The sequence below is a fragment of the Podarcis cretensis genome (genome assembly GCF_951804945.1).
Source record: "Podarcis cretensis genome assembly, chromosome: 4".
NCBI classification, from domain to species: Eukaryota; Metazoa; Chordata; class Lepidosauria; order Squamata; family Lacertidae; genus Podarcis; species Podarcis cretensis.
In genome coordinates, this window is record NC_137173.1 from 170285 (window position 1) to 191043 (window position 20759).

General features: G+C 61.7%; 4 protein-coding genes across 5 annotated transcripts in view; 2 read left to right on the forward strand and 2 right to left on the reverse strand.

Moving 5' to 3' along the window:
* Positions 1-1004: 1004 nt before the first annotated feature.
* ILK (integrin linked kinase) lies at positions 1005-6955 on the reverse strand. The gene is made up of 13 exons (XM_079974546.1): positions 6806-6955; positions 6183-6279; positions 4942-5107; positions 4615-4710; positions 4245-4341; positions 3664-3747; positions 3441-3526; positions 3245-3354; positions 2990-3117; positions 2458-2579; positions 2271-2370; positions 1640-1770; positions 1005-1531 (listed from the first exon to the last, which is right to left on the reverse strand). Exons 2-13 carry the CDS (start codon positions 6269-6271, stop codon positions 1382-1384), a joined length of 1359 nt encoding a protein of 452 aa, XP_079830672.1. The 5' UTR covers positions 6272-6279; positions 6806-6955; the 3' UTR covers positions 1005-1381.
* Positions 6956-7234: 279 nt separating this feature from the next.
* On the forward strand, positions 7235-10713 carry RRP8 (ribosomal RNA processing 8). Its single transcript, XM_079973947.1, has 6 exons — positions 7235-7589; positions 7986-8481; positions 8628-8757; positions 9009-9115; positions 10332-10428; positions 10522-10713. The coding sequence occupies exons 1-6, from the start codon at positions 7250-7252 to the stop codon at positions 10645-10647; spliced, it is 1296 nt and encodes a 431-aa protein (XP_079830073.1). The 5' UTR covers positions 7235-7249; the 3' UTR covers positions 10648-10713.
* Positions 10714-10814: 101 nt separating this feature from the next.
* Positions 10815-18108, forward strand: LOC307214797 (F-box/WD repeat-containing protein 7-like). The gene is made up of 12 exons (XM_079973811.1): positions 10815-10970; positions 11114-11701; positions 13111-13193; positions 13328-13466; positions 13833-13967; positions 15626-15749; positions 15832-15968; positions 16515-16628; positions 16716-16897; positions 16986-17211; positions 17290-17500; positions 17657-18108. Exons 1-12 carry the CDS (start codon positions 10836-10838, stop codon positions 17923-17925), a joined length of 2343 nt encoding a protein of 780 aa, XP_079829937.1. The 5' UTR covers positions 10815-10835; the 3' UTR covers positions 17926-18108.
* The window catches only part of DNHD1 (dynein heavy chain domain 1), a 48449-nt gene continuing 45791 nt past the window's right edge, over positions 18102-20759 (reverse strand). Inside the window, exons 40-43 of one of the 2 annotated variants that reach the window (XM_079973208.1) lie at positions 19860-19951; positions 19602-19757; positions 18684-19411; positions 18102-18592 (exon numbers count right to left, since the gene is read on the reverse strand). In XM_079973208.1, the coding sequence (XP_079829334.1) occupies positions 18134-18592; positions 18684-19411; positions 19602-19757; positions 19860-19951 (1435 nt within the window). In that variant the 3' untranslated portion in view covers positions 18102-18133. Of the gene's footprint in view, positions 18593-18683; positions 19412-19601; positions 19952-20759 lie in introns of both variants that reach the window. The other variant, XM_079973207.1, reaches the window with a different exon arrangement.

Here is a 20759-nt window from a genome sequence, read left to right on the forward strand (position 1 = left end):
GCTGTAGCGATCTTCCAGTGCCCCCCAGGTTTTGAATCATTCTATTGGAGAAGGGGGACTTTGGGGCAGGGGGATGGCAGTGGTACGTTGGCAGCAGGTGTGACTCCTACCCTTCTATGGTAAACGACAGTCCAGGCGCTCCAAAACTCACTCACAAAGTCCCTCTCTAGGCAAAAACAGCCCCCGCCCCCCGCCAAGTGGCTCTGCGTGACTCAGCAGCTGCCTCAGAGCCTCCCCTGTCCTGTGACCACGGCCACCAACCACGCATTAACTCAAGTGCTGCAACATGGCGATGGGCGTTGCAGCTCGTGGAGGGTGGCCTCAGTTGATGCCAATGAGAACACACCCCGGCCGCACCCATTGTTCTGCTTTCTTTCTCCCATTCCAGTGGGCCGTCTCTCCACCAAGAAGATGTGTGGAGGCGATTACTCGTGGAGCAGGGAAACTTACTCTGCAAGGAAAAACCACAAGCGTGCTGCTGGCTCCGGCGAGAGGCCTATCTCACCCACCACAGCTGGGGAGCCCAGAGGCACATGGCCTCTAATGCTGGAGCAGCTGCAGAGCTGCTAGGAGCAGTGGCCTGATCCTGCTCAAAGCACCCACATGTGTTGGGCATGAGACCAGGAGAAAGGCTGCTGCCCGCTGAGCCTTTTCGCTGCCACTGCCTGTCCTTTTCCCAGCTCTGCACTTTCCTTTCTGAGCTGTGTCTGAAAGAGGGTTGTGGCCCATATTTGCCATGGTATTGGGAGACTGAAAAGGAAAACGCCTGTTTCAGTTGAGGGCAGCAGAAGACCAGCCAGAGTGTGGCACCTGATGGGGAGTTGAACCCAAATACAGCCCACCTCCCCACAGTAGATTGTCATATGTTGGAAATGGACCGGGCTCGCGGGCGGCAATGGCAGGAGGGGCTGGAGCAACCGTCCTCTTCAGCTGAGGCCCACCAGGGAAGCTGGGGCAGCCGGCTGTGTCCCCCTCACCCCACAAAGGCTGCAGTGACCACGGTCTCCTTTAATAACTCTTTATTTTGAGCCCTCTGGCTTGGACAGGGGCCTGCATAGAAAAGATAAAAACCGTGCAGCGCAGAGGCAGGCGGTGGGCTCCGAGTGCGAGGCGACCTTGCTGATGCGCGCTGAGGGGACGGGGTGCTAGGCACTGTGGAAGGCAGCGCAGCATTGCTGGGGAGATTAAAAGGCCAGGGCAGCTTGCAGCAGGGACCCCCCCCCCAAATAGAGCTGCCCCGAAAGGGGAGGGGGGCAAGGCGGTGGCTCCTTCTGTACCGTTTTGTTTCAAGAGCAAGGAAGTGGCGCTTCCTGTCATCAGCGCCTCCCCAAGGCACTTGTGGGCAGGCTGGGGGGGGGCTGCAGAGCACGTCCCCCTCCCCTCACTTCTCCTGCATCTTCTCAAGGATGGGGACGATCATGTCAAATTTGGGGCGCTTGGCTGGGTCCTCGTTCATGCAGATCTTCATCAGCTTGCAAATGTGGGGGGAGATGCCTGGGGGGATGGTGGGCCGCAGCCCCTCCAGGGCGACCTGGGAGGAGGAGGAGGAAGAAGAAGAAGCTCAGATGGGGCCCCAAGGGTCACCTAGCCCAACCCTGCCAAGGGGGGTGGGGGTCCTGCCCTCCTGCCCCTTCCTCACCTTCATGCCAATCTCCATGTTGGAGAGGTCAGCAAAGGGCACTTCCCGCGTCACCAGCTCCCACAGCAGCACGGCAAAGCTCCACATGTCGGCCGAGCGGCGGTTGATCTCCTCTGCCTTCTTCTGCAGAGCTGCGGGAGCAAAGAGGGGCTGCAGAAACGCAGTGGCTGGAAGGGGGCGCTGAAGGGGGACCCCTCCCCAGCAGGGCAGCTGCTCTGCCTGCACTCGGCCCCCCAAGCAAGCCCAGGGGTGTCACCAGCCCCGACTGCTGCTGGCCAGAGGACGGCAGCGTGGCAAAGTGGTCAGAGGCAGGAACAGACATCCCCCCCCCCCCGGGAGTCCTTTTTCAGTTCTTCTGCAATAAGCAATAAAGAAATATAATGAAACTAAGAATAAGAGCCAGAAAAGAAAGATGACAAGTTCGGAGAGGGGGAGATCTGTGCAACAGTTCTTAGTGCAGTGACTGCTCTGCCCTCCACAGTCGCAGGGGGGGGGGGAGACTGGCTCTGGTGCTTGGATCCTGCTGGTGGGCTCCCCTTAGGGGCATCTGGTCGGCCAGATGGCACATCCCCCTTGGCCTGATCCAGCAGGCTCGACTTTGGATGTCAGCGGAGGGCAGGGCGCCACTCACCTTCCGGAGCCACCCAGGCTGGCGCATACATCCTGCCAGGGCACTGGAAGGAGAACTTGACGTCTGCCATGCTGATCCGGGCCGTCATGTCCTCATCGATCTGTGGGGGGAGGGAGGACACAACGGAGAGCTCAGCCTCCTAGAGACCCCACCAGCCCACTGAACCCCAGAAAGGGTCGCCACGCACCATGATGCTGCGGCTGTTGAGATAGTGGCGCGGGATGAGGGGCTCCAGAGTGTGCAGGAAGGCCATTCCTCGGGCCACATCCAGAGCAAACTTCACAGCCTGCGTCTGGTCCACCACAAAGTCTGCAGGGGGAGAGAGAGCAGGGGGGGCAAATATGGGGGGGGGGAGAACCTGCCTCTGCTGGGGTCAGCACTTGCTCCTGAGCGCTGTCTGGAAGGGTGGGAAGGGCTTCCAAGGGCTTCAGGCTGCCCAAGCCAGGGGGCCACAGCGCAAGAATGGCACGAGGCTCTTGGACAGGGGCCACTCAGGCCCCCAAACCCTTTCTGGCTCTGGCCATCAACGCACTTTAGGCCTGGAAAGATGTAAAGGCAGCCAGAAAGCACTCTGCTCCCTCCCGAGAGCTGCAGAGAGAGCAAATGATTCCTGCGTTGCCCGGGGGTGGGCTAGATCCCTGGGATCCCTTCCCACGTCCCCAGCAAGGCCCCTGGGGTGCCCCCTGGAAGCAGGGTGAGGTATGGGAAGCGAGACTCACTGGTGCCCTCGTGGAGCACGTTGTAGAGGGAGCCGTAGGGCATCCAGTGGGTGAGGGTGATGGGGTGCGGAGCAGGAGGAGACTGGCAGGCGCCCAGGACCGGCAGCACGTTGGGGTGGGAGAAGATCCTGCGAGGGGAAAGGAGGCGAGTGGAGGAAGCAGCCCAGCCACCCACCGCCTGCACTCACATGGGCAGGCAGGGGCTGGGGGTGCCAAGGGCGGCAGCTGACGATCCCCACGGGACCCCCCACCCACCTGAGCTTGGGGTACTCTTCATTGAAATCGCGGCTCTTGCGGGTCGTCCAGTCTCGGGGCTTGAGCACTTTGATGACGATGCCGTTTCCCTGCCAGCGCCCTTCCCAGAGCTGTGGAGAAGGCGGAAGGTCAGAGGGGAGTGGGGCGAAGGAGACCGGGGGGGGGGGGGGGAGAAGGGGAAAGGAGCGGCCCCCACCTCTCCAGACTGGTTCTCGTTGAGCTTGTGTCCCAGGGTCAGCTGCCGGAAGTCGATGCCAGCCAGCTTGTTCAAAGTCCCGTTGCCTAAAAGAGGAGACCATCAGCCAGACGCAGCCTGCAGAAGGAACCCCCCACCGCCCAACCCACTGGGCAAGGAGAGTCCCCTTCTCCCCTCTGCCCCCCCCCGACTCCCAGGTCTCCCCCTTTCTCCAGACTCTTACGAGGTCTCGTCCGTGTTGTGCCCTTCCAGAAGGTGTCCTTGAAGGGGATGCGCGTGAGGCTCTGGCCCAACTTCTCTGCTCGCTCTGGAGGGGGTGGGGAGAGAAAACAGGGATGTTGCGCAGGTGGAAAGGGGGTGGGAAGCCCCCCCCCATAGCACCTGGAGACTCACTGAACAGGCAGGGCCAGGAAGCAGGAGGGGATGCAGAGGCAAGGTGGCAGGAACCAGCAGGGGAAGCCCAAGGGAAGAAGGCTCAGAGCCCTCCGGGGGTTGGGGCTGAGACCGTGGGGAGTGGTCATTGGCAGGAGACTGGGAAGAGGAGGTGTGGGGGAGAGGTAACAGGGTTTAGTCAGCCGGGATCCAGAATCAGAGGCAGAAGAAGGGCGGCCAAGAGGCAGAGATCAGGCAGGCTGGAGAAGAAGCCAGGTCGTGGACTGCACATAATGCACTCGGGGAGATATCTTGGCTGAACAAGTGTGTACAAACGCTCTGAACAAACTAACAAATGTAGTCTGACCCAAAACAAAGGGGGGAAGTAGCTGAAGGCAGCCGCTGAGCAGGGAGGGCAGGAGCCGTGCTCACCCTTCAGGGAGTCCCGCAGGGGCGCCTTGGCCTTGTCCAGGGGTGTCTCCCCATATTTGTTGCAGATGCTGACCAGAGCCCCGCTGGCCACCAGGTCCTGAAGGATGGGGAGGGTGAGAAGTGGGCGAATGAGTGTCTTCTCTTCCCACGGAAGCCCTTCTTGCCCAGCCCCCTCCCCACAGGGGGCACCAGGTCTTCCACCAGCCCCACTCCCCACAGGGCACCGCTGCCCTCCTATTAGGGGGCTTTCATTTAGTTTTAAATTGTGTGAATTGGGGTATATGACTTTGCTTGAACAGAGCACGAATGTTGCCACCGCGGCAGGAAGGGACACATCAGCCCCAGGTGCCTCTGCCAAAGCAGCCCTCACCTCAGCCACCTGCTCCTGGGCCCAAAAGCAGGCGTAGTGGAGGGGGGTGTTCCCGTGCTCGTTCACCGCGTTGATGTCGGCCTTGAACTGGATCAGCTGAGCAGGGCAAGAAGACAGAGAGTGAGCTGGGGAAGGAAATCCCACTCCAAAAGACCCCCACAAAGTGAAAATCACCCCCCCCCCCCGGGGAGGGAGATGCACCAGACGGCCACCCTCTTCCCTCTCCCTGCAGGGGGCGCCCTGAGACCCAGAGGAGGATGTGGGGAAGCAGGGGGTGGGGACCGACCGGGAGCCTTGGGCAGCCTCCTCCCTGTGGGTCCCCCCTACCTTCTGGACAATGTCCCGGTGGCCGTGGCTGGCGGCCAGGTGCAGCGGGGTGTCGTCCCCCCGGTTCATGACGTTGATGCGCGCCCCTCGCATGACCAGCATGTCGACAACGCTGGAGCGGCCTTCGCGGCAGGCCCAGTGCAGGGGACTGAAGCCGTGGTCATCGCTGCAGGGAGGGAGGGAGGGAGAGGGGCCTGCTCAGTGCCCAGGGCGGGAGAGGGGCCAGCCTGGCCAGGGGGCAGAGCTCCAGGGGTCCTGGGGCACCTGGTCACGGTTGGGAGCGCCAGAGGCAGGAGCAGCCTGGGAGAGTCTGGGAACACAGGAATCCCTCCTCCCTCCCGGAGCTCACTCTTCTTGAGCCAAACGCAGGAGAAGAGGAAGACCAGGCCTTAAAAGGAGATCTGAGCCAGGAAGACGGGGCAGCCCCAGGCCCCAGCCGGGACAACAGCGAGGGGGCCAAGCAGATGGGGGCATCCCAGGGGGGAAAAGCAACCACTGGCCCGGAAATCGAAGGGTCGCCTGGTCCGGCCCCTGCAAGGCAGGAATCTCAGCTAAAGCATTCTTGACAGATGGCTGCCCAACCTCAACTTGAAAAGCCCCAAGGAAGAAGCGCAGAACAGATCAGAAGGGGATCCTGGCCGGCATCACACACCCCACCCATCCTCCCTGCCTGCCCCAAATCCCTTCAAGCCTTGGGGACCAGACTTCGGGGGGTGGGGGGTGACAGTAGCTGCTTCAGAGGACTAGGAACAAGTTCAGGACCAGAGGAAAATGAAGCCACCCATTTGCCTGACCCTTGACTCCCTAGAGGGATTTGGGGGTCGTTGCACTGCCCCCAGGTTCAAGCCGCCTGCCCCCAGGGAAGGAGGCTGGCTCCTTGGGCAAGGGGCTTCTTCCTTTGATGGGCAGCCAGCCCTTACACTTCACCCCCCCACCCCCCACCCCAGGGCTCCTCCACAGCAAGGCTGAAATGAGGGGGGAATCTGGGTAGCCTCCCTCACTGCCCTCCTCCCCTCAGGGCTGGGCTGGTGCTTCTGGACTCCCGCCACCTGCTCTGCCATCCAGGCTCCCCCCCCCCCCAGCTCCGGCATCAGAATTCCTGCCGGCGTGTTTCGGAGCTGCGGTCATTTCCTGTCCCTTCCAGCCAAGGGGACGAAATGCAGGACGAAGGCGGCTTGGGGGCGGACAGGGGGTCTGGGGCTGCTCCCTCCCTCCCTCCCTCCCTCCCGCTCCCCACTCACCCCTGGTTGAGGTCGTTCTCTGTGTTGTCCAGCCAGAGGCGCACGGCCACGGCGTTGCCCTCCCGGCACTGGGTGAAGATGTCGTCCATGGTCCCTCCTGCCAAAGGAGGGCGGGGAGGGTCAGCCAGCGGTCGGAGCCGCGAGGAACCCCCTCGCCCCGCAACCCGGCTGGCCCCCGCTGCTCGGGCGTCCCGGGCAGCTGCACCCCACCCGCCCCGAGTAACGGTCCCGAGCAGTCCCGATTCAGGGCGGGTTCCCGGCGGGAAGAGGGCGATAGGCAGCCGCCCCGACGTCCTGCTCTAGGGCCGAGATTCTGGGCTCTAGGTCCGGGCAGGAGCCTCCCGACGCCGCCCTTCCGCAGCAGAGCCGCAGCGCCCGGCCGGGAGAGCCGCTTCTTCGGACCGGGGCAGGGCGCGATGCGGCGCCGCCCGACAGCTGAGCCCCCCAGGGTCCCGGGGCAAGAGAGCGGGAGCGGCCGCCCCGAGGAGGAAGCCGCCGCCGCCCTCCCGGGCCCCGTCGGGCAAGGGCAGCGACGGCCGGGCGTGGCCGGGGCTGCTGCGAGGCGAGCGGCCGGGCTGCCCCACCCCGACCCCGGGCGATCCCCGTCTCGCCGTCCCCTTTACCGTGCCCGATCGCGGCGGCGGCTCCGTGTGTGGCGCGTCCCGTCGGCTCGGCTCCTCCCCGCCGCTCCCTCGGGCGGCTCCCGCCGGAGACCGCCCCCTCCCGGCCTCCGCTCCCCTCCGACGGCCCCGCCCGGCAGCAGCGGCCACTGGCGCCACCAGGCGGCGCTGCAAAGCGGGGGTCCCGGGCGCCCCGCCTCCGTCCCAGGCAGGCCCCTTGGCTCCGCTCCCCCAGCCCGCCCCGCCGCCGCCGCCGCCGCCGCGCCCCAGGCACGGGGGTCTCTCTCCGCCCTCGCCCTCCCGGGCGGCAGGGGGAGCCCGCGTGCCGCTCGGGCGGCCAGGTGGTCTCTCTAGCCTGCAACCCGGAGACCCGGAACTTCCGCCAGCGTGCGAGCCGGGGCTGTTGCTGCTGCTGCCGCCGCCGCCGCTGCCTCTTTCCCGGGGAGGATGTTCGAGGAGGCTCCGTGGGGCGGCGAGGCGACGGCGGAGCTGGAGGTGCCGGGCCCGCGGGCCGAGGCGAGTCCCTCCGGGGGCCGCCCCCCGCCCAGCCCGGCCGCGCGCCGGCGGCTCCTGGCCACCCTGCGCCGCCTGCAGAGCTCGGCGCCGCGCCCGCCTTCCCCGCCCTCCCCCGGCCGAGGCAGCAGCGCGTCGGACTCGGAGGCCGAGCAGCCGCCGGAGAGGAAGCGCCCGAGGAAGGGGCCGCAGGCCGGCTCGCCCCCCGGAGCTCCGCAATCGCAGCAGCAGCAGCGCCTCCCGGCCCGGAAGGAGGAGCCGGCGCCCCGAGCAGGTGAGGCCGCTAGGCTGGGGCCGAGAGAATTGCCCGGGGTGCAAAGGCGGGTCGGGGGGGGGTTAGGCCGGGTTGTATATCTGCAGGAGGGTTCGGCAAGCTGCCTTCTCGCGGGACTCTCGACGGCTATGCTCCTTTGCTGAGGTTTTGCTTGTGGATTCCCCATCAGGGTTGTCCACTGTAAGGCTATGAGGTTGGACTAGATTCTTATAATCTTAGGAAGCATTCCCTGCATCTCAGTCCCTGGGGGCCTCTCCAGGTGGGGTGGGGCTGGTCCCTCTGCCTGGAACCAGCTGTCAGTGCACAGAGCCCTGGACTAGAGAGATCATCTGGGCCGGGGGGGGGGGGCGGCCGATGGAGCCCAGGGCTGAGCACCTCTGTCCTTGCCCTGCCCAGACAAAGCAGCTGGAGGCGGAGACCCTGAGCCCAGCAGCAAGCAGAGGAGCGCTGGGGCAAAGGACCCAGAGGAGGAGCCAAGGCAGCGACTGACCAGGAGACAGTGGAAGAACCGCCAGAAGAACAAGCGTCGCCAGAACAGGTTCAAGGCAGGGCTGGGCCTTGAGGAGCCCCCTGTGGCCTCTGCAGCAGCAGAGGAGCCCCCTGCAGTCCCTGCAGCAGCAGAGGAGCCCCCCAGCAGCCAGGAAGATCCAGCAGGCCAGGAACTTCTCAGCGAAAGGGCAGCATCCCTGCGGCTGCGCATGGAGGAGCGGCTGGAGTCAGCGCGCTTCCGCTTCATCAACCAGCAGCTCTACACATCCTCCAGCCAGCAGGCAGTCCAGCTCTTCCAGGATGACCCTGAGGCCTTGGCGGTGTATCACCGGGGCTTTGCCCGGCAGGTGGCCCAGTGGCCTGAAAACCCTGTGCAGCGCTTTGTGCGCTACCTGCGTCAGAGGTAAGGATGGGGGGGGGATTGGTCAGCTCCCCCCTTCAACACGTGCTGGTTAAGCAAACATTTGCGCATGTTGCAATGTCATAGTTAACGTATAGAAGTGCTTGACAGGATGGGCGCACGGTCTAACTTTGCCCCTCCCCCCACAGACCAGCATCACTCGTGGTGGCAGATTTTGGTTGCGGGGACTGCATGCTGGCACGCAGCGTGCGGAACAAAGTGCACTGTTTTGACCTGGTGGCTCTGGACCCCCGAGTCATTGTCTGCGACATGGCCCAGGTACGTTGGGGGGAGGGCCTCCTCACAGCACCTGCCTTCTCCAGGCTTGGGAACAGCTGTGTGATGAGCCCATGCAGGTGGGCTTTGCTTCACTGGAGGCTTTTAAGCAGAGCTTGGACAGCCACGTGTCAGGGCTGCAGGGGGTTAGACTAGATGGCCCTTGGGTGTCCCTCCCAGCTGCATGATTCTATGACTACCTCACACATACGGTTTTCTGATTGTGCCTCCCTCTTTTTGCTCCTTCTGTGCAGGTCCCCCTGGATGATGAATCTGTTGACGTGGCTGTGTTCTGCCTGGCACTGATGGGTACTAACCTGCAGGAGATCTTAGAAGAGGCCAACCGTGTGCTACGAGTTGGGTAATTGTGGGGTCCTGGGCTCCCTGACATGGGAGGGGCTGTGGCAGTGAGGGGGACACGTGAAATGGCTGATCAGGGCACTGCCAGCTCAGTCAAAACCTATGGCTGTCATATGGGGATGATCTTATTTAACTCCTATACTGCTTAATAATAAAAATAATACTCTGCCCATCTGACTGGGTTTCCTAGTCAGAAATATTAAAATATTAATAATATATTAAGAGATATAGTTAGAATATTTTTAAGCGTTGTACAGAAAGCTGAAATAACAACAGCTTAAACAAAAGATATTACTAAAATAAAGGATTATGTTAATATACATTTATTAATATTTAGACAATGAATTAATGATGGTTGCAAAGAGCCTTGAGGCAGTGAATCAGCTAAATCTGTTTAGTAGCAAAATTTCGGCATAACTAACTTGAATATTGAAAATACCACTATTCATGTATTTTCTATTTCAGTATCAAAACAGTCCCGAAAATATGCATGAAGCCCCCCTGATCTAAAGTTTGCTTGCATCCTTTAAAATCAGTCCTCAGCATCAATTGCCTTTGAAAACAAGTCGCGAGGAGAAGGATGTGACTCTCTGGTCAGGAAGAGCTTTGGTGGGAGTGGAGACTTCCCAGGCAGAAGTCTTGGGTTCACCCACTCACACCCACCCATGGCAGCTCCAGGCAGAGCTCAGAGAAGGACCCCTGGGTCTGAAGCCCTGGAGAGAGAAGGAAGGCTGTCAGTGGCTACATGTCGGCCACAGGATCAGAGGCAGCAGCTCTGGATCATTGTGAATAATAATAGTAATAATAATAATAATAACAATTTTATTGCTTGTATCCTGCCCATCTGGCTGGGTTTCCCCAGCCACTCTGGGTGGGTTACAGGACATGAAATACTGTAAAACAGACATTTTAAATTTCCGAGGGTGGGAAGGGGCTGCTTCCGAGGCATCCTCTGAGGTTTCCTGACGTGAAATGCAATAATAAAATAAGCAGGCATTCCTTGGACTGCTTAGGGGGAAAGGATGCCCTATAGTATTTGGGGGCCCTCTCTTTGGAGGGCCCGGCCAAGCCTTCTGCAGGTGCCCTCCTGACACACACGGGGGGGGGTGTGTTTCCGCCTGCTGGAGGATTCACTCGGCATCCCCCTTAGTCCTTTCTGCCCCCCCCCCGGCCGCCCATTGCTGGCTGATCTCCCTCCCTCCGTCTCTCCCTCCCAGGGGGACCCTCCTGGTGGCCGAGGTGGCCAGCCGCTTCCCGGACGTGCGGGCCTTCGTGGCGGCGCTGGCCCGGCTCGGCTTCCGGCTCCTCCGCAAGGTAGGTCTCGGCGGGGCGGCGGCGGGGGGGGGGTCCGGCCCCCTTCCGGCCCGCGCGCGCCTCCGCATGGCCTTCCCTCTCCTCTCCTTGCAGGACGTGACGGGCAGCCACTTCTTCACCTTCGAGCTGCGAAAGGCGGAAGCGGCGAAGCGGAAGGGGCGGGGCGAAGGGGCTCTTCCGGGCCTGGCGCTCCGCCCCTGCCTCTACAAGCGGCGGTGACGCCACGGGGGGCGGGGCTTCGTCCGGGCCGCCGCCTCGCTCTGAATAAAGCGCTTTTCTCTCGAAGCGGAAGTGTCTCGTCTCGTCTCGCAATGCCTGCTGGGGGCTGTAGTTGAGGGAGGGGCGGCGGTGCGTGGCCGGCGCAAGCGCAGTCCGGCCGAGTCCGGGCGGCGGCGGCAGCGGCGGCGATGTCGGGATCGGCGGGCGGGCCGGGCCCCGGCGGGGGCAAGCTGGACATCAACCGGGCCTGCGTGGCGGAGCTGGAGCGGGCGCTGGTCGGGATCGGGCGCCGCCGGGCCCGGGGCATCGTGCGCAAGAGGGAGGTGAGGGACCCAGGCGTCCGAGGGACCCAGGCGTCCGAGGGCCCGCTCCCTTCCCCCCCCCCGACCCCGGGCCCCGCGGGGGCTCCTCCTCTCCTCCTCGCGGTGCGTGACGGGGGCGCCCCTCTCCCCCTCCCTCCCCCCAGGAGCTGAAGGGCTTCGCCTCCCTGGACGACCTGCTGCACGTCAAGGGGATCACGGCGCGGATCCTGGAGCTGAACAGCCAGCGGATGACCTGCTCGCCGCCGCCGCCGCCGGAGCCTGCCCGAGCCGCCGCCCGCCCGGCGGCGTCGTCGTCCTCCTCCTCCTCCTCGGCGGCTCCCGCGCCCGAGGTGGGCTCGGCGGCGACCTTGGCGGGCGGGGGGCGGCGGGCGGAAGAAAGCCGAGGCTCGCTGAACCCCGCGGCCCGCTTCCCCTCGCAGGCTCCGGACGAGGAGGCGGGTCGGTCGCCGCCGCCGCCGCCGCGTCCCGGGCAGCGGGAGAGTTGGGCGCCGGCCTGCTTGGCGGCCGAGGCGGAGCCGGAGGAGGAGCCGGGCAGCTCCTGCCCGCCGGGGGCTCCCGACTCCGAGGACGAGACGAGCGGCGGCGGCGGCGGCAGCGGCAGCGATGGCGAGGAGAGCGGCGGCGGCGGCGGCGACGGCGACGTCTACTTCTACTACACGGTGGACGAGCGCTGGATCGACTACCTGGAGCGGACGGAGGGCGGCGGCCTCATCCGGCACACGCGGCCCAAGGTGAAGAAGGGGCTGCGGGGGGAGAGAAGGGGAAGAGGGAGACCCCCGGCAGAGCAGGAGATCCAGCAGACGCCTGGGGAAAGGAGCCCAGAGGAAGGACTGGGGCGCTGGGGTGCAGCAGCAGCAGCAGCTGAGAGTGTCCATGCCAGGGGGCTGTGCAAGTGTTCGGCTTGGTCTTCTCTTTGGCCCAGGAGGGAGGCTGGCAGGAAGGGAGGAGGGTGAAGGGAGGGTGATGTCTGTGGCATCAATGCTTGTGCTGAGCGTTTCTCAGGGGTGCAGCCAAGGGACTGTGCTGACCAAAACAAGTGGGTGGGAGCACTTACATTTAATGCCATCTTCATCGGAGCACATTTTCCTGTGCAGATTTTAAGTCTGCAATTCATGGAGGAAGGGCTGTTGGGGGCAACTAGCCACCATGGCTAAGCATGCTCTGCCCTGCACAGTAGGAGGCAGCGATGCCTCTGAAACCAGATGCTGGACAGGTGACCAGGGGTGGGGGGAGTGTTGTTCTTGGGCACAGATTGTGCCTGGGGGTTTCCATAATGGGCATCTGGTTGGCCACTGTGGGGACAGAGGGCTGGACTGGACGGGCCTTCTGATCAGCAAGCCCAAGAGGGTCAGTGTGGTTTAGACCACACTCCCATTCACATCCCTTTTTGAATCTGCACAATGGGGTGAGCTCCTGTTGCTTTGTCCCAGATTCTGCCAACTTAGCAGCTTGAGAGCATGCCAGTGCAAGTACATAAATTGGTACTGCTGTGACAGGAGGGTAAATGGCATTTCCGTGCGCTCTGATTTCCGTCACTGTGTTCCGTTGCGCCAGAAGCGGTTTAGTCCTGCTGGCCACATGACCTGGAAAAACTGTCTGCGGACAAACACCGGCTCCCTCAGGGTGAAGCGAGATGAGCACAGCACCCCATCGTCACCTTTGACTGGACTTAAACTGGGGTCCTTTACCTTTACTTGATGGGCCGTTGGCCTCATCCAGCAGGCTCTTGTGATTCTCAGGTGTGTTCTGGCCATCAAGGCTCCAAGGATGAAAGGCAAAAGCCGTCAGGTGGGGAGAGGGCTGCTGGCTGCGTGCTGCATCTTTATTCCCCACCTCCTCTCCTTACGAGGCTGTTGTCCCAAAGCACAGTTTGTAGATCTGTGTTCTGAGAGAAAATGTTGAACCTTCCAGTCTTTTGGGGAGGCAGGAGGCATGGGGGCCCTGGCATGGCTGCTGTGCGGTGGAGGCAGCAAGAAGGGTGCCCCACTTGACCTGGTGCGGCGCTGTGCATCAGGAGGGGGTGCTGCGTGCATTGCATACCCTTTGCGTAGCATAGCCTTTGCATTGCATAGCCTTTGCGGAGCTGAAGGGTTTTCTGGATCCGTGTGACTCCATTCCGCCCCATCTCTTTGCATTGCAGATGAAGCGCAAGTCAGAGAGCGGCCCGGATGGCAGAGCTCAGTCACCTGGCAAGAAGCTGTGCAAGGGCTCCGAGAGGGGCAGGTGAGGAGGTGGCGGGTGGCGCTTGGGAGCTCCTGCAAGGTGCCGGGGGAGACAGGGGGGGTCTGTCTCCAGCAGGACTCTTGACTTGGGCCCCTGGCCATGGCATTCTCCTGACACACTTGCTTCCTCTCCAGAGTGCTGGGCCCCTGTGTCGCTAGCCCCACGGCCACCTTTGGGGATTTGCGGAACGCCAAGGCAGGCCAGGCGCGCTGCCGGCATGTCCCCCCAATGACACCACCCCCTGAGCTGCAGGACTGGCTGCGCACTTTCCAGGTGAGCGGCAGGCAGAGGCGCCTGTGTCTGTGTGTGATGCATGAGGCCCTGGGCTGGACGCAGAGCAGGGCTGCGCTTTCTGGCTGGCTTGCCGCTGACCTTCCGACATTCAGCAAAGGCCTTTTTCCACGAGCCGGGCATTTGGCAGATGTTGTGCTGTGGTGTGTTTCTCATTTCCTATTTTGTTTTAGGGATTTGATCTTAAAAGTGAGCTGATGAACTGGTGGTGTTTCAACATTTAGAAAACTACAAAGCTTTTGCTTTGATTGCTTTTATGGGCTGCTTTGTGGCCTTGGTTCTGGCGCAGAGACGGGCTGCAATTCTGGGTTTTGCGCTTGATCTCCCCTTACTCCTTTCTCCCACCAGCACTGGAGCGGCCCAGAGAAGCTGCTGGCTCTGGATGAGCTCATTGACCGCTGTGAGCCTCCTCAGATCAAGCACATGATGCAAGTGATCGAGCCCCAATTCCAGCGCGATTTCATATCACTGCTGCCCAAAGAGGTGAGTATCCTGTGGGGGGGGGGGACCTCAGAGGAAGAATGCAGGGCAGCCGAGGGGGGAGTTGTTGGCTGAAGGTCTTGGTGGGAGAATGAGCCTGCAGGGTGTTGTTAGAAAGCCTTGAGCAACAGGTCAGGAGGTCAGGATCTGAGCCACAGTCAAGAGGGGGGACAAGGGGACACGATAGGTAGTTGTAAAAGAAGTGAAGAAGTGTGCATGCACACAAAAGTTTATACCAGAACAAACTTAGTTGGTCTATAAGGCGGTATTGGACAATTTTTTAAAAAAAAAAATTTCGACTGCGTCAGACCAACACGGCTACCTACCTGTGTCTAAAACAAATAAGAGTCAGAACTATTCATACCAACTACACATTTTTAAAGTGTGCATGAAAACTCACAGAAACACTAGGATGAAGTAACAGAGAGAAGCTGGAAGAAGAGAACTTTATCTGAAGTGCAAATGTGGCACCAGCAGGAAAATTGAGTAGAGCCAGTTGCTTTAGCAGGAGATGAGACACATCAGAGAAGGAGCTATTTGATTTGATTACAAGGCCTTGGAAAACTTTTAACGGCAAGAATCAAAGTTATCGGAGAACCTGAAGGCCTGGTGAGAAGCTAAGAGCCAGAGTTCAGTTCCTGCCAAAGAGGAGAAGGAGCAGCAGCAGCAGCAGAGGGCGTTGCAAGAGGGAGGAAGAGCAAATCAGCCCCAGAGAGGGAGGGTAGGAGAGAGCCTGGCCAGGAGCAAGAGGCGGGTGTCCCAGGCCTTGTCTCTCCAAGGCAGCTGCTCAATGTGCAGCAGAAAGTGATGGAGAAGAGGAGGAAGTGGGGGTGTGGTAATTGGGCAGGGAAATCAGGCCTCTGGGATCCAAAAGATTTCTGGGTGCTAAGGCAAAAGTTGGGCTTTATGCTCAAATTAGGCTTTAAAATGTAAACAGATGCAGAGTACAAAATCTTGGTTTTTTGAAAGTGATTGTTAAATGGTTTTAAATGGTGTTGTCATAAATGGCAGATGGCCTGAGCACTTTCAGTCAAAAGTTCCTTTTTCTTAATTTTTAAATATACAAGCATTAAGGGGAGGCTGTCAAAGATGTCAAGGGGGAGAAGAGACAGCGGTCAATGGATTTAGCTCGCTTGAACGTCCACATACATGAGCTAATGTAACGGACGCTCTCTCCCTGCCTCTCCAGTCCAAAGCAGAACTTCCCTTCTGAGGTGCAGGCTACCATTTTTAGAGCAAAAGTTGTGTCATAGGGAGCCCTCTGTAACACATCCAAAGAAAGCCAAATCAGACCGGAGTGGCAAGGAGGACAATAAGAAGTGGCAGGAGGATGTTTGGAGGGCAAGAGATTGGCCCAGATGGTCAGGACAGGGAGCTCAGCCGCAGACTCTGTGCTGGATTGGAAAGGCAGGAGAGGCCTTGTGGGCTGTGAAGCAGTTTGGGATTGCGTGGCCACAGTGGCCCTGACAGCTGCTGTGTGGGAGGAGGGTGTGGACCACAGGCTCTGATCCAGCTCTCTTCTTGGAGGAGCACTGGACGGCTGCTTCAGATGTTCGGCGGACGTGCGAAGCTGCCCAGCCCAGCCCCGTGCTCTCCATGCCTGGCTTGCCATTTGCACCCAGGGAGGCCTTTCACGGGAGGAAATCTCGTCCCTTTTGCAGTTGGCGCTCTATGTGCTCTCGTTCCTGGAGCCGCGGGACCTGCTCCGGGCGGCGCAGACCTGTCGCTACTGGCGGATTTTGGCCGAGGACAACCTGTTGTGGCGGGAGAAGTGCCGCGATGCAGGTGAGGCTCAGCTCCTGCCCGGTGTTGCTTCCCGGCTGCCCTTGGGCCTCCTCCCTGTCACAGCCGCTTCTGCCTCCTGCAGGTATCGAGGAGCCCCTGAGTCTGCGCAAGCGCCGGCTGCTCAGCCCAGGCTTCATGTACAGCCCCTGGAAACTGGCCTTCCTGCGGCAGCACCGAATCGACATGAACTGGCGTGGCGGGGATGCCCGCCCCCCCAAGGTAGGGGACCTCCCTTGACCCCCACCATTGGGGTGACGTGGTGCGGGGTTTACGCACCTCGTCATGGGCTAAGACACTACTCTGGGATCTCCGGGGTGGCTGCACGATGGGGACCAAAGAGCAGGCTCTGGAGGAAGAGCAACCCAATACCAGGCAGGGACCAGGGCTCAGTGGTGGGCTGGGACAGACATGTGCCCCATACTGCTGCTGCTGCTGCTGAGCTAGGTGGACTAGGCAAGCACCTTTGACTTCTGGCAAAGAAGATCCAGAAGGTAGAATTATTCTGGCTATTCACAAATGCGGGATGGGGGCGGGGGAGAGACTTGGTTGTTCCTTGAATTGGGGCTGTCACTGTTGCTGAACCTCCAGCCCTTGCTGAATTTGAAGTCCGCCTGCTTGGTGCCAGCTCCTGACCGCTGGGCCTGGTCTCAAGCCTTGGAGAACTCAAGGCCACTGGGCTTGGGGAGGAAGCCGCCCCTTCCCTCAACCGCAGAAAGGGGGTGCAGGGTAATGCCGGCTGGCCTGCTAATTCTCTCCCTGGACCAGGTTCTGAAGGGCCACGATGACCATGTCATCACCTGCCTCCAGTTTTGTGGCAACCGCATTGTGAGCGGCTCAGATGACAACACGCTCAAGGTGTGGTCGGCTGTCACCGGGGAGGTGAGTCTGGGAAATGGTGCTGTGGGCGGGGGTGGCTGTGGCTCCGCCTTCCTGGCTCTGAGCATCTTCCTCCTCCTCCTCCCACAGTGCGTTCAGACCCTGGTGGGGCACACGGGGGGTGTCTGGTCTTCCCAGATGAGGGACAACATCGTCATCAGCGGCTCAACAGACCGCACCCTCAAGGTGTGGAACGCGGACACGGGCGAGTGCGTGCACACCCTCTACGGGCACACCTCCACTGTGCGCTGCATGCACCTCCACGGCAGCAGGTAGGTTGGGGGGGGCAAGGCCGCTCCAGGGACGCCTCCTGCCCCTCCTGCCTGGGACTCAATCTGCTTGTCTCTCCTCCCTCAACAGGGTGGTGAGTGGGTCCCGGGACGCCACCCTCCGCCTCTGGGACATCGAGACAGGGCAGTGCCTGCACGTGCTGATGGGCCACGTGGCCGCCGTCCGCTGTGTCCAGTACGACGGGCACAAGGTGGTGAGTGGCGCCTACGACTACACGGTCAAGGTCTGGGACCCCGAGACGGAGAGCTGCATCCACACCTTGCAAGGCCACACCAATCGCGTCTACTCCCTGCAGGTGAGGGACCCCGACCCCTTCCCTCCCCACCCCCTGAGTCGCACAGCCCCTCACTCCTCCCACCCCTCTCTTGTGCAGTTTGATGGGACCCACATTGTGAGCGGCTCCCTGGACACCTCGATCCGCGTGTGGGACGCCGAGAGCGGCAACTGCCTGCACACGTTGATGGGGCACCAGTCCCTGACCAGCGGCATGGAGCTGCGCGACAACATCCTGGTCTCTGGCAACGCCGACTCCACGGTCAAGATCTGGGACATCAAGACGGGCCAGTGCCTTCAGACCTTGCAAGGTGGGTGCTGCGGGCAGCTGGCTGGGCTGCAGGAACCTGAGACTCCCCATTGGCCCTCACAAAGTCCGGGGGGGAGGGCTTTTCTCCCTCTGGGCAGAGGCGACTGGGCATGGCAGCTGATGGCTGCTTCTCACCTTCTTTGCCCCCCTTCTGCAGGTCCCAGCAAGCACCAGAGTGCCGTCACCTGCCTCCAGTTCAGCTCCAAGTTTGTGGTGACCAGCTCAGACGACGGCACCGTCAAGCTGTGGGACCTCAAGACGGGCGAGTTTGTGCGCAACCTGGTGGCGCTGGAGAGTGGCGGCAGCGGGGGGGTGGTCTGGCGCATCCGGGCCTCCAACACAAAGCTGGTGTGTGCCGTGGGGAGCCGCAATGGGACCGAGGAGACCAAGCTGCTTGTTTTGGATTTTGACGTGGACCTGAAATGAGGAGGAGGGCTGGACTGGCAGGGGGGGCCTGCGGGACGGGCATCCCCCCAGGCGCGAGTGAGTGGTGCCTGGCCGTGCACCTTATTTATAGCTTGGCTGCAGGGCCCTGGGCGGCTGGCAGAGCGGCAGAGCACCCAAGTCTGCTTTTTGTACACACTAATAATATATCACTTTATTTCTGTACATAGCTTTCTCTGTGTCATGTGGGTTAAGCCCGGGAGGGGGGCGGGGGCTGTCCTGGGGAGGGGGCTCTGGGGGAGGGGGCAGGGCGCTGCCTTTGCCCCCTGCTGCTGTCCCCCTCCCAGCGCAGGAGGCTGACGGCGTGGACACGCTGCTGGAGGCACAGCTCAGGGGCCATCTTGGAAGGCAGGCTCAGGTGCAGGATGACGTGCTGGCTGCCCAGTGCCACAGGGACATCGGGGACCCCCAGGTAGACGGGGCACAGGAACTTGTTGGCTGTGAGCTTGGGGGTGGTGCCAGCAGAAGCCATGTCCCAGGTCAGGCGGGCGGCCTGGATCCAGATTGTGGGCAGCGGGCAGGGCTCGGCCGTGCGGCTCTCCTGCAGCAGCCCACTGTGGGCCTTCCAGAAGGCATGGCGCAGCTCCAGCCCGCTCAGATAGATGCCTTTCTCGGGGGCACTGGTGGGGGGTGGCCCACTCGGAAGGACCTGGCAAAGGAAGGCAAGAGGGAGGGGGCGCTCAGGGACCGGGGCCTGCCCCTGTGCCCACCCCCATGCCCGCCCTCCCCTCCCTCCCTACCTGCTGGTGCAGCTGGTAGCGTTGCAGCTCCTGCCTCTCCACGCGAGCCCTCTCTTGCAGCACGGCCAGGAGGAGGCGGCGGGGCTGGTGGAAGGCAGCCAGCTGGTAGTGGGCCACGAGCGGCCCGCTGATGGAGCCCAAGTAGCTGCACAGGAGCTGGGTCCGCTGCTTGAGCGTCTGCAGCCAGGCCGGGGGGGCCTGGGGGCCGGTGAGGGCGTAGGGCAGCCAGGGGCTGGGCAGGCAGCCCTGCTTCAGGTGGTAGAGGATGGTGCTGCAGCGGCGGGAGGAGCAGGGCTCCCCCTGCAGGCGCTCCTGGGCGCAGCACAGGTCGCGGCCCACCTGCTTCAGCAGGGCCAGGAGGATGCCCGCCTCCTCCAGCAGGAAGCGCTGCAGGGGGCGCGGCCGGGGGCGGGCCTGCCCTTGCGGGGGGCACCCCTTCCAGCCCACCTCCCAGCCGCACTCGCTCAGCTGCTCCTGCAGCTCCTGCACCAGCTGGATCCCGTCCCGCAGCAGCTGCTCCAGGGCACCTGCGGGCGGGCGGCAGGGGGCCCGGCGGGGCTGCCACAGGCCCTGGGAGGCCTGCAAGGCCAGCAGCAAGGCCTGGCTCCGCTCCGCTAGCATCCGCTGCTGCAGCGCACTGCACAGGCTGATCCCGGCAGGCTCCATGGGGCTGGGCAGCTGCTCGATGCCGGCCTGGGTGGCGGCGGCCGCCTCCTCATCCGTGTTCCCTACAGGGTGCAAGGAAAGGGAGGGGGATCAGCAGAGCGCCCAGCGCCCCCACCGACAGGCTCTTCCCAATTCATGAAGGGCCCCACAATGGCCCCCCACTGCCGCCACCCACAGCTGGAGGAAGCAGGCGGGGAGGGGGGGTGGCTCTTGTGCTTGAGTCCCGCTTGCGGGTGTCCCATCTTCTCTCACCTGGGTTGGGGCAGCCGACGACTGTGGCCACAAGCTGCTGGAGGCTGGAGGGTGGCTGCAGGGGAGGGGAGGCAGGAGCCAGGCAGGCCTGGCACAGGCTCTGCACCACTTGGGCATCACCGCTGTCCAGGATGTGGCCCCCATAGAGCATGGTCCCTGCAGAGGCAGAAGAGCCAGCCGTGTTTCGGAGGGGGCCTTCAAGGCCTTGGCTCTTGCAGGCTGCCCCCTTGAACCCCTCACTCAGCCCTGTGTCCATACCGGCCAGCTCCTGCAGGGCTTCCTGGGCTCCGTCTGTTAGGCAGCTCAGTCTCTCCTGGATTCTGAGCCCGGCCAACACTTCCCCTTGGCTCCTGCAAGGCACAGGGCAGAGTCAGAGCAAAAACCACACTCCTGGCTTGCCAGAGTGAGGACCGTCTTGGCCCGGGGGGGGGGGGCTGCTCCCAAGTTTCTTAGGGTCCCAGCAGCTGAGAGGAAGAGCCCTTGGACAGTGGAACAGAAGACCTGGGCAGGGGACGGGCCTCTCCTTCACTGAAGGATCTTGAGCAGGAGTCTTTAGCTGTGATTCCCGCATTGCAGGACCCTTGGGACGCCCCTACAATTCTGGTTCTATGAAAGATTATTGGGTAAACTTCATTTTGGGATCAGTGGGAAACAGGTTAAGAAACAGGAAGTAAGAATAAATAGGTGGTTCTCCCAATTGTGGGATGTACAAAGTATTCCAGTGTGGCAGCCATGAAAAAGGAAATTTGCATGCGAGGGATCATTAGGAAAGGAATTGAGAATAAAACTGCCAGTATCATCATGCCGTTTCAGGAATCTGGTGTGTGCCCACATTTGAAGAACTATATGCACTTCTGGGCACCTCCTCTCCCCTCAAAAAGGTTATTGCGGAGCTGGAAAAGATTCAGGAGGGGCCCCCTGAGGGGGTGGAGCGACTCCCTTACAAGGAAAGGGGGCAGCATTTGGGACTTTTAAGTTCAAAATTGAGGGGCAACATGGCACACGGTAAGTGGAAAGGGGAAAACCTCCCTCTCCCTTAACCTTCAAACTCGTGGATGTCCAAGATTCAGGGCAGATGAAAGAAAGTTCTTCCTGCAGCACACAGCCAGACGATGGCCCTCGCTCTCGCAGGAGACAATGGCGGCCACCATCTCTAAA

Bases quoted from the DNA above. Each gene is read 5' to 3' on its own strand.
- LOC307214797 (XM_079973811.1), top strand. From the start codon at position 10,836: ATGTCGGGATCGGCGGGCGGGCCGGGCCCCGGCGGGGGCAAGCTGGAC. The intron at 10,971-11,113 runs GTGAGGGACCCA...CCCTCCCCCCAG, and splicing joins GCATCGTGCGCAAGAGGGAG to GAGCTGAAGGGCTTCGCCTC. The intron at 16,898-16,985 runs GTAGGTTGGGGG...CTCCCTCAACAG, and splicing joins ATGCACCTCCACGGCAGCAG to GGTGGTGAGTGGGTCCCGGG.
- ILK (XM_079974546.1), bottom strand. From the start codon at position 6,271: ATGGACGACATCTTCACCCAGTGCCGGGAGGGCAACGCCGTGGCCGTG. The intron at 3,355-3,440 runs GTGGGGGCCGCT...CCTTCTCCACAG, and splicing joins ACGAGAACCAGTCTGGAGAG to CTCTGGGAAGGGCGCTGGCA. The intron at 1,532-1,639 runs GTGAGGAAGGGG...TCCTCCTCCCAG, and splicing joins ACATGGAGATTGGCATGAAG to GTCGCCCTGGAGGGGCTGCG.
- RRP8 (XM_079973947.1), top strand. From the start codon at position 7,250: ATGTTCGAGGAGGCTCCGTGGGGCGGCGAGGCGACGGCGGAGCTGGAG. The intron at 8,482-8,627 runs GTAAGGATGGGG...CTCCCCCCACAG, and splicing joins GTGCGCTACCTGCGTCAGAG to ACCAGCATCACTCGTGGTGG. The intron at 9,116-10,331 runs GTAATTGTGGGG...TCTCCCTCCCAG, and splicing joins AACCGTGTGCTACGAGTTGG to GGGGACCCTCCTGGTGGCCG.